The sequence below is a fragment of the Chionomys nivalis genome, chromosome 4, assembly GCF_950005125.1.
Source record: "Chionomys nivalis chromosome 4, mChiNiv1.1, whole genome shotgun sequence".
NCBI lineage: Eukaryota > Metazoa > Chordata > Mammalia > Rodentia > Cricetidae > Chionomys > Chionomys nivalis.
Genome location: NC_080089.1, coordinates 4,311,371 through 4,326,893, shown reverse-complemented (window position 1 = coordinate 4,326,893; position 15,523 = coordinate 4,311,371). Strand labels below are relative to the sequence as shown.

General features: G+C 37.5%; 1 protein-coding gene across 2 annotated transcripts in view; it reads right to left on the bottom strand.

Annotated features, from left to right (window-relative positions):
* Window positions 1–5,709, bottom strand: part of Cwf19l2 (CWF19 like cell cycle control factor 2) — a 73,495-nt gene extending 67,786 nt beyond the window's left edge. Inside the window, exons 1-3 of one of the 2 annotated variants that reach the window (XM_057768735.1) lie at window positions 5,617–5,709; window positions 4,159–4,269; window positions 2,663–2,785 (exon numbers count right to left, since the gene is read on the bottom strand). In XM_057768735.1, coding sequence (XP_057624718.1) covers window positions 2,663–2,785; window positions 4,159–4,269; window positions 5,617–5,709 — 327 coding nt within the window. Of the gene's footprint in view, window positions 1–2,662; window positions 2,786–4,158; window positions 4,270–5,616 lie in introns of those variants that run through there. The other variant, XM_057768736.1, reaches the window with a different exon arrangement.
* Window positions 5,710–15,523: the final 9,814 nt, after the last annotated feature.

The window sequence follows — 15,523 nt, the reverse complement described above, 5'->3', positions numbered from 1 at the left end:
TTGAGTTCTGGTGTGTCCTGTTACAGGAATTCTAAAGTGAGAATTTTTTCTGTATGACCAGTAACTTGAATTCATTAGTTTGAGCCACTGGGAACTTTATCACCCAGTTCCAACTAGTATAGAAGCCATCACCATCTGCAATTTCAGTTAACTAGAAACTAATGAAACTAGAGTTCACCTTACTGATCCTTAATTGATTTAGGTAGTAAGCTCTATGACCACAGAAACCACAATCACTTTTGCCAACTTTGGACCCACTCTAATAACCAGACCACTGTTACCTTCTTCATACACTCCTGGAGTTTTTTTTTACCAATTAACAATTCCTACACGCAGAACAAATGATCTCTCGTCTTACCTTACCAAAAAGAGGTCACTTTCGCTTTCTATCTATTTCCCCAATCCCTGACAAAATTACTTACAGTTGTGCTAGATCTAACCTCCTGTTAACTGCTCCTGCTGCTGATAGGTCCTCCTCCAAGGATTTTGGTCTCAGTCAAGCCACCAACCTCTCTCTCTTTCTGATTTGCTTCCAAGTAAGGGCTCTGATGGCCTAGAGGTGTATGAGCTTAAGCATTTCAAATTCCTTTCTTTTTGGATGGGGGGCATTTCCTTGCCTTACGTATCATTACACCAGCAATTTATCCTCCAACTCCTTTTCTAAGAGAATATTACTGAAAAAGTAATTGCTCAATCAAACAGTTCTCTAAACTCATAACTATCATACACATTAATCTAGTGACAATTCTTCAAACTACATAAATGGCTGCCACATTTCCAAGCTCAACAAAATATTCCAGTCTTTATCTCCAGAACTTCAACTCTGCTGATGACTCATATTCAAAATTTTCAAGATGTTCTTCAGTCCAACCCTCAATGTTTACTTTTTATTTTCTTCCTATATTCTCCATCCTTTACTCAGATTTTAAGCACTCTTGAGGTTCCACCTTCTCACTAATATAATTTTTATTCTCTACACACTCTTTTGCCCCCATTATATTCATTCTCATCATTTTAATTACCTTTTTTCTTCTTCCTTTATTTATTTGTACAACCAAAGCTTTAGTGACTTAATTACCATCTTCAGTGTTATGCTAAACTCAAGAACAATAAATCCTTCATTTCCACAAAGCCTGTTTCGCCTGCTGAATTACTAAACTGAGTTACCTGGCATCATCAAGTCAGGAATTACAGGATCATCTTGCCCACCCATCCAAGCTGATATTCAACTCCAAAACACTAGTCAAATATTCCATAAAGCAAACACTACATCACTGCCCTGTGAGCATACCTCAATCCCAGCCCCAACTACAGTTCTAGCCAAAACAGTTATTTGTCAATGAAATTGACAATGAAGTCAAATGGGCTGATGTAAAAGCAAAGAGAACTGGGAAGACATTGTCAGGATCTATCTGTGTGTTGAAAAGTGGAATTCAAAAAAAAAAAAAAAATTGGACCAGTTAGGATTATAAAGCACTTACAACTCCAATTCTAATTCCATCTGTTACTGGGATTAAGCTTACTCCTATATTCAAATGCCTTGCCTGAATATTTATTCCTGAATAATACGTCCTTCCGACTTCAAGTCTGCTAAACTGTTTAGTTTCTATAACGTGCAACAAAGGATTTCAACTAACACATATCTCCCTTTCCATCCTTAAAACAGGAGTCTTAAATCAGAACTTATTGTCACCTTCACAACTTAATCACCAAATACAGCTCTAGGACCCCATTTTCCCTGCTGTCCTTCCTTCCCCAGTCTCTCTCTACACCACGCATTTGGAGTGCTACAAGGAAACCTGATCATAGCACTTGTCTTGCATGGTTTCCTGTCACTAAGACTATGTAATCTCTCTTAAAGATTCTAATAACCCAATTTTGTCTGGAGATATAATCATCCCTAAACATTTTTTTTTTTTTTTTTTTTGCCATCACTTTCTACACTAACCCCTTTCGTCTTGAAGATAAGTTATGACAGATCTGGCTTGCTTGCTTTTTTTCTGTGTCCTCACAGAATTGAACTGGCTACTCAACACTCTCTTCTTTTTAGCCAAAAAGATTAATAAATAAATTCTACTTTGAAGATTTAGATGTTACTTTCTGTGACGAAAACTGAAATACCAAAGAAAAATAGACTCCAGTGTTTTAAAACTCTGCTCCCTTATTTTTCTAACATAATTCTTTGCTGCTTTGACTTATAATTTCCAACCACTTTTGTACAAGTAGTTTTCTCTCCTTCCCATGTAGTACTTCAGTATTGGTGTGCACCTTTCAGTTTCCCTGCACAGTTCATTATTGTTACATCTCCAAACAACAAAGATCAATAAGTGACATCCCATTTTTTTTTTTTTTTTTTTTTTTTTTTTTTTTTTTTTGATTTTTCGAGACAGGCTTTCTCCGTAGCTTTTGGTTCCTGTCCTGGAACTAGCTCTTGTAGACCAGGCTGGCCTCGAACTCACAGAGATCCGCCTGCCTCTGCCTCCCGAGTGCTGGAAAGGCGTGCGCCACCACCGCCTGGCCCGATATCCCATTTTCTAAAACCAACAATCTACATTGCCAGGAACTCCACATGGATGTCTTGTGAACATTTGCTATCTTAACATCGTTCCTTCCAGTCCACTGCACTGCACAGGTGCAGGGCTCCGTCACAGTGCTTACTCACTGAGGAACTGTCAGGTGACTCACTCTTTTCTTCACGTTTCTGCTTCTTGCTCTTCTTTTTTTTCTCTTTCTTCACTCTTTTTGAATGCTTTTCCTTTTTCTTCTTTTTCTTCACAGAGTGTTCCTAATAATTTTGAACAAGTGTAAACATAATTTAATCTTACCTAATTTTAATAGTAAGGCATTTTGAGTGGAATGAAAAATCCATGCTACAAAAAACTTTACAACTTTTAAGAAAAGAAACAAAAATCATGACTATCCATAAAAAAAAATTCTCTAAAAAACTTGCATAGACTTTCTGTAAGATGAGTACTACTAATCAAAGTAGTAGTTCAGATTCCTTACCAGAGAAGATATGAAAAAAAGTTTTGGTTAAGTTATTTGTATGTGACAGGTATTATCAAATAAATATAGATATATACATACAACCATTAAGTTTTAGTGAAAGGCAGTGCAGGACCAGGACCACAGAAACTAATAAATATTAACATTTAAAATTTTCTAAAAAACAGACTTTTTTTATTCTTACAAGAAAAAAAGTGAGTGGATGAAGGGTATATAATCTCAGTTAAATCTTTGCATAATGTGTATGAAGATCAAAATACCAGTGTCCTCAGTAAATATAAACAATAAACATCTGCCAATTAAAAATAAAACAAACAAACAATAAATAATCCTACACCAATTGTGGGGTCACGTGCCAGAAGGCAAACTTTTAAAGCTTTGTAAAGGGAGAAAAGGAGGCTCAATAAAAATAAATAAAATAATTAAGTAAATAAAAATAAAGACATGAAGCTTAAAACATGTACTTTCAGATCTAGAAGCTTCCTACAAATAGTCCACAGATTTATAACTAAATCTATCAGCCAACACAAGTTAACAAAATCTTTTCATATCATAATGAACTTGTAGTGAAGACAGATATTTTGTGGTCTAATGAGATAAATTTCAATAATGCCAACCACCTGATAGTGAACATATTACTGACAATATGAATTCAATCCCCAGAAGGCACAAAGTAGGAGAGAACTGACTCAGGCAAGTTATCCTCTGACATGCACACACATATCATCACACACACACACACACACGAGAAAGAGAGAGAGAGAATAAATAAACATAAAGAATTGTTCCTCAATATTAACTTGAAACATACTTTAAAAAGAAACGACATAAGCTAGGCATAATGGCACATGCCTTTAATCCCAACACTTGGTAGACAGCAGCAGGCTGATTTCTGTGCTTTTGAGGCCAGCCTAGTCTACATAGTAAGTTCTAGACCAACAAGGGCTACAAAGAAAGACCCTTCCTAAAAACACAAATTAAGAAAATAAGTCCTGCCGGGCGGCAGAGGCAGGCGGATCTCTGTGAGTTCCAGACCAGCCTGGTCCACAAGAGCTAGTTCCAGGACAGGCTCCAAAACCACAGAGAAACCCTGTCTCGAAAAAAAAAAAAAAAAGTCCTATTATTACTTTAAGCACAACTGGTAATATTCACCTGTGAAAAGTGTTCAATTCGCTCATTCACATCAGGTAACATCCATGTATCTTCACCTCGCAATTGCTTAAGTTCATTGCATCTTTGTTCTTTTTTGAAATTACTTTTAGCCTACAAGGAAAGAATACAAAGGATAAGGTGACAATTGGTAGATCCACTTTTAATATATAAAAAGAAAAATTGGTATCACTTTCATATAAAGATTTCTAATAAATAAATGGTCTATTTTGACAATAAATTTGTTTCTACTAGTATAAAAAAAGATTTTTTTAAAACCTAACGATAGCTTTTCTTTGGAACTACCAACCTTCAGTAAATCATGGTACAAATCACATACAATATCCTGCCCAGGTCTAGCCTTTGTCCTCCTTTCTCCCTGTCACAAATATGACTTGGAATCACTTTAAACTTCATCATTCCTGGGGCAAGTTCTTTAGAAAGTTATGAAGCTGAATTCTTCCATGCCTTTAATAGGCAATATCTGTACTCCAACACTTTGTCTCAGAAAAATAAAAGTTATCATCTTAAAAAAAAAAAAAAAGGATCAGCTGGGAGGTGGTGGCACACACCTTTAATCCCAGACAGCACAGACAGCAACCACATGGTGGCTCAGATATGGTGCCCTCATCTGGCCAGCAAGCATACAGACAGAACACTGTATAAATAAAAAATAAATAAATCTTTAAAAAAAAGGTCAACAACAGTCAAACAATGCAAGGTTTTCTCAAGTAGTTTCTTCTGCTTACTCATCCAGCTCTCAAATGTCAAAGCTGAGTTTGATCATAAAGTAGATACCTATAAAACTCATCACAGCTTACAAAGAATTTCCTACAAAAACTGCTGGAAATACCAGACCAACAATAATAAAGAACATTATTATAACTATTGTGAGATCAATGAATAATCACAACGATTTACCTGTCCCAAACTAGCTGCTCACTTACTCCCTTAAAATGTGACTTGAAGAGTCATTCTTCCTGCCTGTTCTATTTCTTTTCTACTATTTTTATATGCACTCTTTCACCTTAAACCCACCCTCCCCCAAAAAAATCGTTACAAAACATTCTGTTCTTCAACTAGGGTTGGGGGAATCACCAGTGTATTCAGATGCCCTACTTCCAAATCAGCCGCTGCCATGACTCGGGCTGCGACGTATCTGGTGGAGTCGTCAGATGTAACACGCTACATAAAAACTGAGCAACCCAGGCGGCAGAAATGTCAACATTTGGCGTAAAAGCTAAGGAAACTGGGAGGAAACCAGTCGCATCTCTCTGTAAAGAAAATGAGCAAATGGAGTCGGCCAGAGCATTTAGAAGACACTGCATTGGAAAGAGACCACAGTCGAAGCAACGAGAGGAGGTGAGCTGCCTCTGGGAGTGCTGAACTAGCATGTAAGAAGTTCTCAGTGCAAGCACTAGTTTTAAAAGGAAGAAAGAAAGCCCTGAAGAGCGGCGGTACCTGGCGTAACACTTCAGCCCTGGCAAGTCGGGTCTGTTCTTTTCGGTCTTCGATATTCGTAGCACTTTCAAATCTTATACCGAACGCCGCCATAGTTACTACTGTCGTAAAGCGAGGACGCCGTAAGGAAACCTCAGCTTGCGACTGTCGTAATTCAGAACCCAAATCCAGATTTCATAGTAGTAGTAGTAGTCCAGGGCGTTACTATGCCAACGGAGCAGGCGCAGATTCAGAAAAAGGTTTCGTAGCCTGGAAGCCTGCTGGAGGACTGACATTTTAGAACTGGATTCGCTAAACGCTGAGTTAATATCAAGAGGAGTTATTAAGCATCCTGCACTATATTAACTCCTTTCTTGCCTAGACTCTTAAAAGAATTCAAACCTCAACGTTCTTTTCTGACTTCCTGTGATGGTGCACCAGGCTAAAGGGAAGCTGGTAAGAAAGTCAGGAGAACATAGAGGAAAAGAAAATAGAAAAAACAAAACAAAAAAAAACTGCTTTTAAAATTTAGTAATTTTTGTTGTTGTTGTTGTTGAACGATGTCTTTAAATATACTGAAAACCGAGTTCGGAGAGATGGGTCAGTGGTTTCAGGTGCTAACTGCAAAGGACTGAAGTTCAGATACATAACTTCACAACTCTCTGTAGCTCTATTTCCAGGGGACCCAACATCCTCTTCTGGACTCCACAGGCACTGCACCTTTGTGCTGCACTTTACGTACAGGCAGAGAAAACACTCATACGAGATATTTTTTTAAAAATCTATAGAGGTTGAAACTTAGTGTTGTGCAAGCCTGGCACATCACCCTGAAAAAAGATGCATTGGGTGACAGATAAAGAAAACAGAACTTTATTGTGTTTCTTGCGTCTTGCATAAGTAAGTCTCTGTATCAAAATACTAGTCCTTATCTATACTTCATTTGATTGGTTCACAGGGATGGTACTAGGAAAACTGAAAGGAACCATTTCTCCTTTTACCTCTGGCAACTAAGCAGAATTTAAAATGTCCAAACCCCTTCCCCTCCACAAGTGCTATTGTTAGATTTGATTCATTATGCTTGGGAAGCTGCACCCTTTCAAATACACCTGTGCATCTGAATCAAGATAGTGGATTGGAAGGGCTGTTGCAACTGCTCACCCAGTACCAAAGGCACCTAGAAGGGCACGCAATGAAATTCTACTACTCAGACTGGTGGTTTTCAGTAATCTGCTTTGAAAGTTCATTTTGTTGTTAATGAGCAATACCAATGAGCTTTGGCATTGAAGAGTGACAGGAAATGAAAATGTCAGGAAACTGAAAACTATATTTTGAAAATTTCCCTACTTTTCTTCCCTGTTAACCACGAAATTATTTATAAAGGGTGGTAACCCAAGATCTGGATCCACAAGGGGTCCACCCAAGGCCTCATCTGGTCCCCTTGGTGGGTGGGAGATGACTGAGGGTGAGAAACACAGGTACACCATGCAGAGAGATGGGGTATAGAGTTCAGTTAGTGGTTTATAGAAAGGGAAAGGAAGGAGAGAAGGGGAAGAAGTGGAGAGGAGAGAGAGAGAGAGCGAGAGCGAGAGAGAGAGAGAGAGAGAGAGAGATTATTTCTTTGAGGATGAAATAGAACCAGTGAGGATGACTGTAGTCAGAGACTATTCACTTGTTTCCGAGCAGCCCAGACCTGAAATAACCACTCAGAAACTTCATTAATTACAACACAGATTGGCATATGACTCTAGGATATTCCTAGCAAAATCTAACATCTTAAATTAACCCATTTCTATTATTTTATATTTTACCATAAGGCTCATGGCCTACCAGCAATATTCCAGCTGGTGACTTGCATCTTTCTCCTCTGGCCGCTACATGGCTTCTTCCTAACCCTGCTTTCTCCCAGCATTCAGTTTAGTTCTCCTGCGTAGCTCTATTCTGTCCTATCACAGGTTAAAGCAGATTCTTTATTCATTAACCAATAAAAGCAACACATATACAGAAGGACTTCCCAGGGCTGGAGAGATGGCTCAGAGGATAAGAGCACTGTCTGCTCTTCCAGAGGTCCTGAGTTCAATTCCCAGCAACCACATGGTGGCTCACAACCATCTGTACTGAGATCTGGCGCCCTCCTCTGGCATGTGGGCATACATCGAGGCAGAATGTTGTACACATAATAAATAAATTTAAAAAGAAAAAGAGAAAAAAAGGACTTCCCACATCAGATGACCACATGTCCTAGCTCACATGAATCCATCTGATTTTGTTTCCCTGATGGTTATCAACAAAATTCCTTATTTAGCTTTTGAAATGGTCACAGTTTAGAGCACAAATCACATGGCTACCCTAAGAGTAATCCTATATTAACTCCTTTCCAACACACAGTTGGTTGTCTTTAGGTAGTCAAAGCCAAGAAAGACCAAGAACCTTTTCTGACAATATGATGTAGTCAATAACTGAGATTTGAAAATGTTTCCCAGCAACTAATTCTTTGATAATTTCTGAGGTAATAGTGATGCATTCAGTGCACAATTTCTAAAGACAGAGTTGTTAGGTTAAAAAATCCTGCCACTTATTTTGTCATGTCACTTTACATAGTCTGCTTCTTTTGGTTTCTTAACTTCAAAGTGGTAACAACTCTGTATGTCTCTAACTTCTGTGAGAATCTAATGAGATAAAGGATTTGGAGCTTCCAAACTAAGTGCTAAATTCAGGGCAGTATTATTCAGACTTTGATATTATCTCCTAGTCAGTGACATGAGGTCATATGTCCTAGTCACCTTGGTCAATTTGATACAGCCTAAGGTCCTCTTAGAGGACAGCCTTGACTGAGGGAGTGTCTAGACCAAATTGGCCTGTGTGCAGGAGTGGGAAGAGCTTCCTTGGTTAATAAGTGATGTATAGGGACCCAGCCCACTTTGAGTGCTATCATTCCTTGTCCAAGTGATCTTGAATTATATAACAAGTATGAGCAAGTGAGCCAAGGAACAAAGAAGCAACGTTTCTCCATGTTTTCTGCTTCACATTCCTGTTCAGACTTCCCTCAATAATGGACTGTGACCTGGAAATATAAACCAGATAAATCCTTTCCTTTTTTAAGTTGCTTTTGGTCATGGTCTTTATCACAGTACTAGAATAAAACTAGAACACCATGGTACACTACCTTTTTTCTCTTCAATCTTTATGGCGTTGTTGTGAGAGCATATCCTGCTCCTCCAGCCAATAGCCTTTAAGATACCAGCCCACTTGAGCGTGGTCTCTGATACTCTAAAAGCAGTTTTAAATTGTATGCCCACTCTCTTGCTTCTGGTTCCCATTTCCAGCTGCTAGACAGTGTTCCTGTTCACACAGAGGGCTGTTATCTAGGACAGTGATCTTTAAGTTTTTTCCCTTAAATAAATAACCCTTTTATTAATTATAATTCTGAAATGGTTTTTGTTACTTCCATCATCATGGCATAAGTGCCTTCTATATTCATTGCAGTCTTGTTACAAGTTCTATATAAAACAAGAAAAGTGTTTCTTAGTAGGTTCTTAACTTGGAACAGATCACTAATTTTCTCTGACCATCAGAGTAGTTTGTATTCAGATGTAATCTTCTCTACAAATCACCACCACATTTTGTGTTCCACATTAGGGAAGTAAAGTGAAAAACAGAATTTTAAATTTTAAGGTAGACATGTCATCATGGAGAACATTAACATTATCATCAATGAGTATAATCATGGAAAATATTCCTCCACCTTCTGACTCCTGTAAAGACTGACCTCCACTGTGTTCAAGTCCATCCAACATGTAAACCAAAGTCTATAAATTCCTATGCCACTGTCTCACATAAACTCTAAATGTCACAATAATAATGAATTTACTTAAGTCTTTGCAGTTATTTAAAGTATTCTAAAACTCCCTCCTTTTATCTTTTTTATTCATTGTATAATGAAGGTTTTGCCATTCCCAAGTTCAAAAACTATGGTTCAGAAAATATATGAAAGTTTCTTTCCTTAATATCACGCTGTTGGTAAAGTTTTTTCCAAGCCTGGATCTCTTGACCCATATAAAGGTGTTTGGGGGTGATCTGTTAAAAAGAACAAAATCAAACTCCCTTTTTTCATTAGAGTACACATTAATCACCCAGAGAGCCTGTAAAATGCATCTATCAGTGTTTGCTCAGCTATCTAGACAGTCCTAGAAATATAGGCTTCTATCAGTTAGTGTCAGGTAACTATGCAGGTACCGAGAAGTCAGAGTTTGAGAAACACCACTCTCAGTGATGGTGATGGTAAACTATATGGAGATTGTAGGGAAAACTCCAAAGGGCTATTTTCTTCATGTAATATGGTAATTTAAAAATAATTTAAAAAATAAGTAGAGGGATTTTTGGTTAGTAGAGATAACATTCCTAAACACAAAAACATTGTCTCTGTAATGGTGACAGTTAAACTCTTCAAAGTTGCATCTGTTGTTTTCCTGAGCAGTAGTGGGAATACCAGATGTCTGCTGTGCGAACTCAAAGCTCCCCCTTCTTAGATAAAACAGGTGTGTTATTTCTCACTTGTAGCATTTCTCAATCCAGATGTGCTTTAAAGGAACACATTTAGTGGAGTTATTTCATGCCAAATTTTCCCCAAGAGACTATACTGGCATTTTGTTAACAAGGACAATGTTCTAAGGCCACCTAAGAAAGGAAATTCTATATCCAAGTTAGAAAAGGACCTTTTACTTTTACCTGAAAAGTTTTTGGTCTTTTAAATAAGATACAATTTCACAATTTGGAAGTCTGAAGAAAACGTATTTGTGTTCCTACAGTAAATCTGCCAATTAGAATAAACTTTTGTATATAAGTCAAAGTGACAGTGTCTTGGATTATATTTGAACTTTGTGTAGTCAAAGGAAACTGTACCAGTCTACTTAAGCATATTGTGGTGGCTTGAATAAGTTATTGTCACCATTATGAGCTTGCATGTTGTTAATTTTGAGATTTGTTGATTTATAGAAATGTCTTATTGCTCTTAACAGATTTTTCGTGGTTCAAATTAAACTTCTCAAAGAACAAATTTACTTAATTTGAACCTCACAGATTGATAGATTAGCTCAGTAGTCAGAATATTTTTCCATAAAATACTTTTGAAATTATAGACTGAGTAGTCTTTGTGGCAGCTGCTCAGCCCTGCTGGTTTATGTGAGCCATCTGAGGGTGCTGAGTGAAAGTGTGAGGTTGATTGAGCTTTTACTTAAATCATACACATTAAACTGTAGTGTGTTTATTTTCCCATAAGATAGGGTTTCATGTATCCTTGCCTGGTCTTGAATTACATATGAAGATGAGGATGTTCTTCTAATTGTGATCTTCTATCTAGTCTCCTCTCCCAAATTCTGGGATTACGAAGTCTAATGCCATGTCCATTTTATGCTGTGCTGGGAGTAGAACCCATCCAAAATTTCCTGAATGCTAGGCAAGCACTCTCTATCAACTGAGTTTTCCCAGCCCTGAACAACAGTTTTTCTTATCTGAAGGTTCTGATATCTGTATATGTGAGTTATTTGTCACAGAACCTGTAAAATGTGCCTAATATTAAAAAATTAAGTTGAATATATTATGAAATATTTCACATGGAAAGCCATTTTTACATCTAGGTAATTTTCACTTTTGTACTATTGATTAAAATGGTAACCATTTTTCAAGTCCCTAAACAAAAGATAGAACTCCATGACTCCAAGAGTGACAATAATTCACTGATGCTATAAGCACATTTTTCATTCTGTGGCTTAGAGTAAAATTTATGGTTTAACATCTTTAGTATAAAGGAAGATCAAAAATTAGTTGAAAATTCTCACAAGTATGCATTTATTTCATGTGAATAATGTCACCAAATCATGGAGTAATTCACATTGCTATTTCAATACTGTTTTTGAAAAGTTTTGAAACATTCATATTCTAAAAAATATTTTTCTTAATGACACTTTGGCTAAATTACTGTGACTAAACTGCTATTTGTCTTTCTACATTTATTTCATTTTAAGCTTTTTCTCTTATCTGTAATAAAAATTATTATGGAAGTTGTAATTATTGTAGGAAGAATGTAAGAGTATTCATTGTGTACAGAATCAAGTCAGTCAATAAACCATCCTACTGTGCTAGCCTCAAAGATCTATGAGATGTAAAGATGTTACAAAGAAATTTTTTTTCATAAATCTACAGGGAGACTTGGTGGCACATACCTTTAATCCCAGCACTTGTGAGGCAGAGGCAGGCAGATCTCTGGGAGTTAGAAGCCAGGCTGGTCTATAAGACCTAGTCCCAGGATAATCTCTAAAACTACAGAGAAACCCTGTCTCGAAAAACAAAATAAAACAAAATCTTCAGAAAGGTTTTTATGTTTTCTTGAGTTTTTTTCTTCCTCCGGATCACTTACATTTTAGCAGGTGGCCAATCATGACTTAAAAGACTTATTGTGAATAAATGATTAAGACACACATAAAATATTAATACCCACTGCTTACTACCATATTATTCAAAAGACAAGCAATCATATATACTGCTTTGCTTGAAGAAGTGTTTGACAAAATAAGCAATACTGTCATTTATAAATTTTCTTGTTCGAAAGAAATCAGTTATGTTCTGTAGATAAAAAATACGTAAATGATTTTTTATTATTAAAAATGCCCCCCATAACCTCATATATTACATATATTCATATATATGTGAATGCTTAGTCATCAGGGAAAGGAGCTTTTTGAAAGGACTTAAGAATTAGGAGGAATGGCCCTATTGGAATTGGGTTGACCTTGCTTTAGGAAGTTTATCCCTGGGGATGGCCTTTGAAGCTTCAGAAGTCAATGTCAGTCCTAGTACAGTGGTATTTTATTTGTGTTTTAACAGCTTGCCTGAAGATCAGAGTGCAAAACTAAGCTACTAGAGGCCAGGGAGTAGTAGCACACACCTTTAATCCTGAACTCAAGACATCCTGGGCATCACAAGATTGAATCTATCTAAAAAGAGAAATAGAACTTACAGGAAGGTGCTCCCAGTACTCGGGAGTCAGACACCTTTAATTCCAGCACTAGGGAGGTGGAGACAGGAGTGATATGGCTGGGGCAGAGGAGTACATACGGCAGGAGGGTACAAGAGTTCATTGCAGTCTGCAGTCACAGGATCACACCTTTGCCTGACTGAGCCTTGGTAGAGGTAAGAGCCCTCTAATGGCTTGACTCTTTTGCTTTTCTGATTTCCAGTTTGGACTCCAGTATCTGTCTCTGGGTTTTCATTATTTGTGCTACAGCCCAGTCTTTCTCTGTCTGCAGTAGCACTCAGCTACTACTCCAGTGCCAAGCATTATGCCTTATTTCCTTTCAAGAATAATGGACTAAGGTTTTGAGTGTTCTAACTACATGTATACCTTTATCCCAAAAGAGGGCATTAGATTCCACTACACATGGTTGTGAGCCACCTTGTGGTTGCTGGGAATTGAACTCAGGACCTCTGGAAGAGCAGTCAGTGTTCTTAACCACTGAGCCATCTCCCCACTGGACTAATGCTTTAAAATGGTGTGCAGCTTCCAATTAAATATCTTCTTTTAGAAGAATTGCCTGGGTCATAATATCTCTTCACAGCACTATAATGGTGACTTAAGCAATGTATAAAGAAAGTTGTTGTGTAAGTGTTGGCAAACAGATTTTTCACTTAAAAAAAATCTGCACTCACATATGTAACATTCTGCAAAGAGAGGACCAAACACTACACCATCCAAGGCTCTGTGTCTAGATTAAAGTGAATGTTAAAATAGAAAGCATAGTCTCAATTATGTTTTCTACTGCTACATTAATTTATTTTCTTGTTTCAAATTCACATCCTTTCATTCTCTATTCAAGCCAGCAGTTATAGCTCCAACAACAGCAGCAATGGAATGAGTTGTTATTTACAGGATACACTGCTAAGAATTAGAAGTTACTCACACAGTTCAATCAAGGTCTGAAATATTTAGGTTCTATACAACTCATTTTGACAGCATTTGGCAGAAAATCAGAAAGGGGTGAAGCTTGAGGCAGGAGGAAAATGACAAGAAATGTTTGGGAACAGCCATCAGAAAAACTCTGTGAACCAAAACATACAAAGTTATAATGAACAGTACAAGCAAAACTTAATCAATCCATAGTCTGAAATTGTGACGTGCAGACTGTATGTGGTACAGCATTTACGAAAGGGAGTAATCAATAGAGTCTGAAGGGTCTTAAGGGAGACCTTTGAATACCTATCCGTGAGAGTGGACCCTCTGAGAGGTCTTATTGAGCTATTACTGTTTCTAAGTAAAACATAACATAGAGATGTATGCTTTGGATTATAGTACAGATCAAGAATCTAAAACCAAGGTTGCGGCTAAAAATAGAATTAAAGATGTCAAGCTACTGAAAAGACACAATATTTATATAGAGCAACCTAAAGGAAAATTAGTTAAAAATATATTTTGGTAGTTATTTTGGCAACATACTAAATAAAGGGTGTGGTTATTATTTGCTCAAAAAATTAGCCCATATCTAAAATAGTAGCTACATATGAGTCATGACATGGCTGCATTTTTTGATAATTCTTCAAGATTCATCTATATTCTATATTGTACAAAAAGAAGAGCTGAAATGGGGTATGGTAGAAACCACTATCCCAGACTCAAAGAAAATACACCCCTACAACGCTAAAGGTGGTACTAATCTCTGCAACCTTTGCAGCAATGTGATCTCAGTTTTGCCTTACTGCTTCTTTTAGGAAGCTTGTCCCAGTGGCTTCCAGATGTCATTTCTTAAATAGCAACTTAGGACACTCCATAGTTCAGAGAACCAGTGCCAGTTGTTGAGTATTTCCACGCCAATTGTGCGTCCTAGAACTGGGGGAGATAACCACAGTATGGATTGAAGAATCCACTAGACCCACTGTGAGAGGCTACTGAGCTAAGCTCCATTGATGATCTACTGTCCTTAAGCCTCTATTCTAATTACTGAAAGTGACATTTTGAGTCTCTTAAAATGAGTTCCAGTTCAGAACCGGTATCTAGTCATGGCCAAATGCCTGATTACTTCTTTGTATATAATCCAAATACCCTACCTGAAAGTTATAGTCTATTTTCAGAACTGTGCGAGAAAGATTAATTGTGTAGGTATTAGGCAGTATAGTAGGTTCCTTCCTTAAAGAAATCCAGCCTTGTTCTCACTCAAAGAGCCTTGGGTCTACAGACTGGCTCTAAGACCTAAATCACTGTTTTGGTGATATTAGTTAGACTTGATTAGAATCCTTCTGCTTCATACAAATAAAGCAAAAAATTAGTATATTCTCATCTAATTATTTTGTAAGAACACTAGCATGAACTAGAAATGTGAACTAGAAAAATCCACAAGGACATCTTTGTATCTATGGCTATTGGATCTTCTGGTGCTAACTCTGGGACTACTGGAAATCTTAGGAACATAAGCATAGGAAGGTCACATCTATTAACTTTGTAGAAGCTGACAGATAAATGAACATTCTACATATATGTCTGTATCAAATGTTACATATAGCTTATTCAGGAAACCACAAGCAAAGAGGATCTTCATTAATTTGCAGTAGGGAGGTGTGCTGGGCTGCGTCCCGCTGCCCGGCTAGCTTAGCCCCAAAATAATTACACAGAAACTGTATTCATTTAAACACTGCCTGGCCCATTATATCTAGCCTCTTCTCAGCTAACTCTCACATCTTGCTTTAACCCATATCTAGTAATCTGTGTGTTACCACGAGGTAGTGGCTTACCAGGAAAGATTCAGCATGTCTGACTCTGGCAACTCCATGGTGGCTCTCTCTGCCTGCCTTCTTCCTCCCAGCATTCTGTTCTGTCTACCCTACCCACCTAAGGGCTGCCTGATCAAAAGGCTAAGGCAGCTTCTTTATTCAACCAATGAAAGCA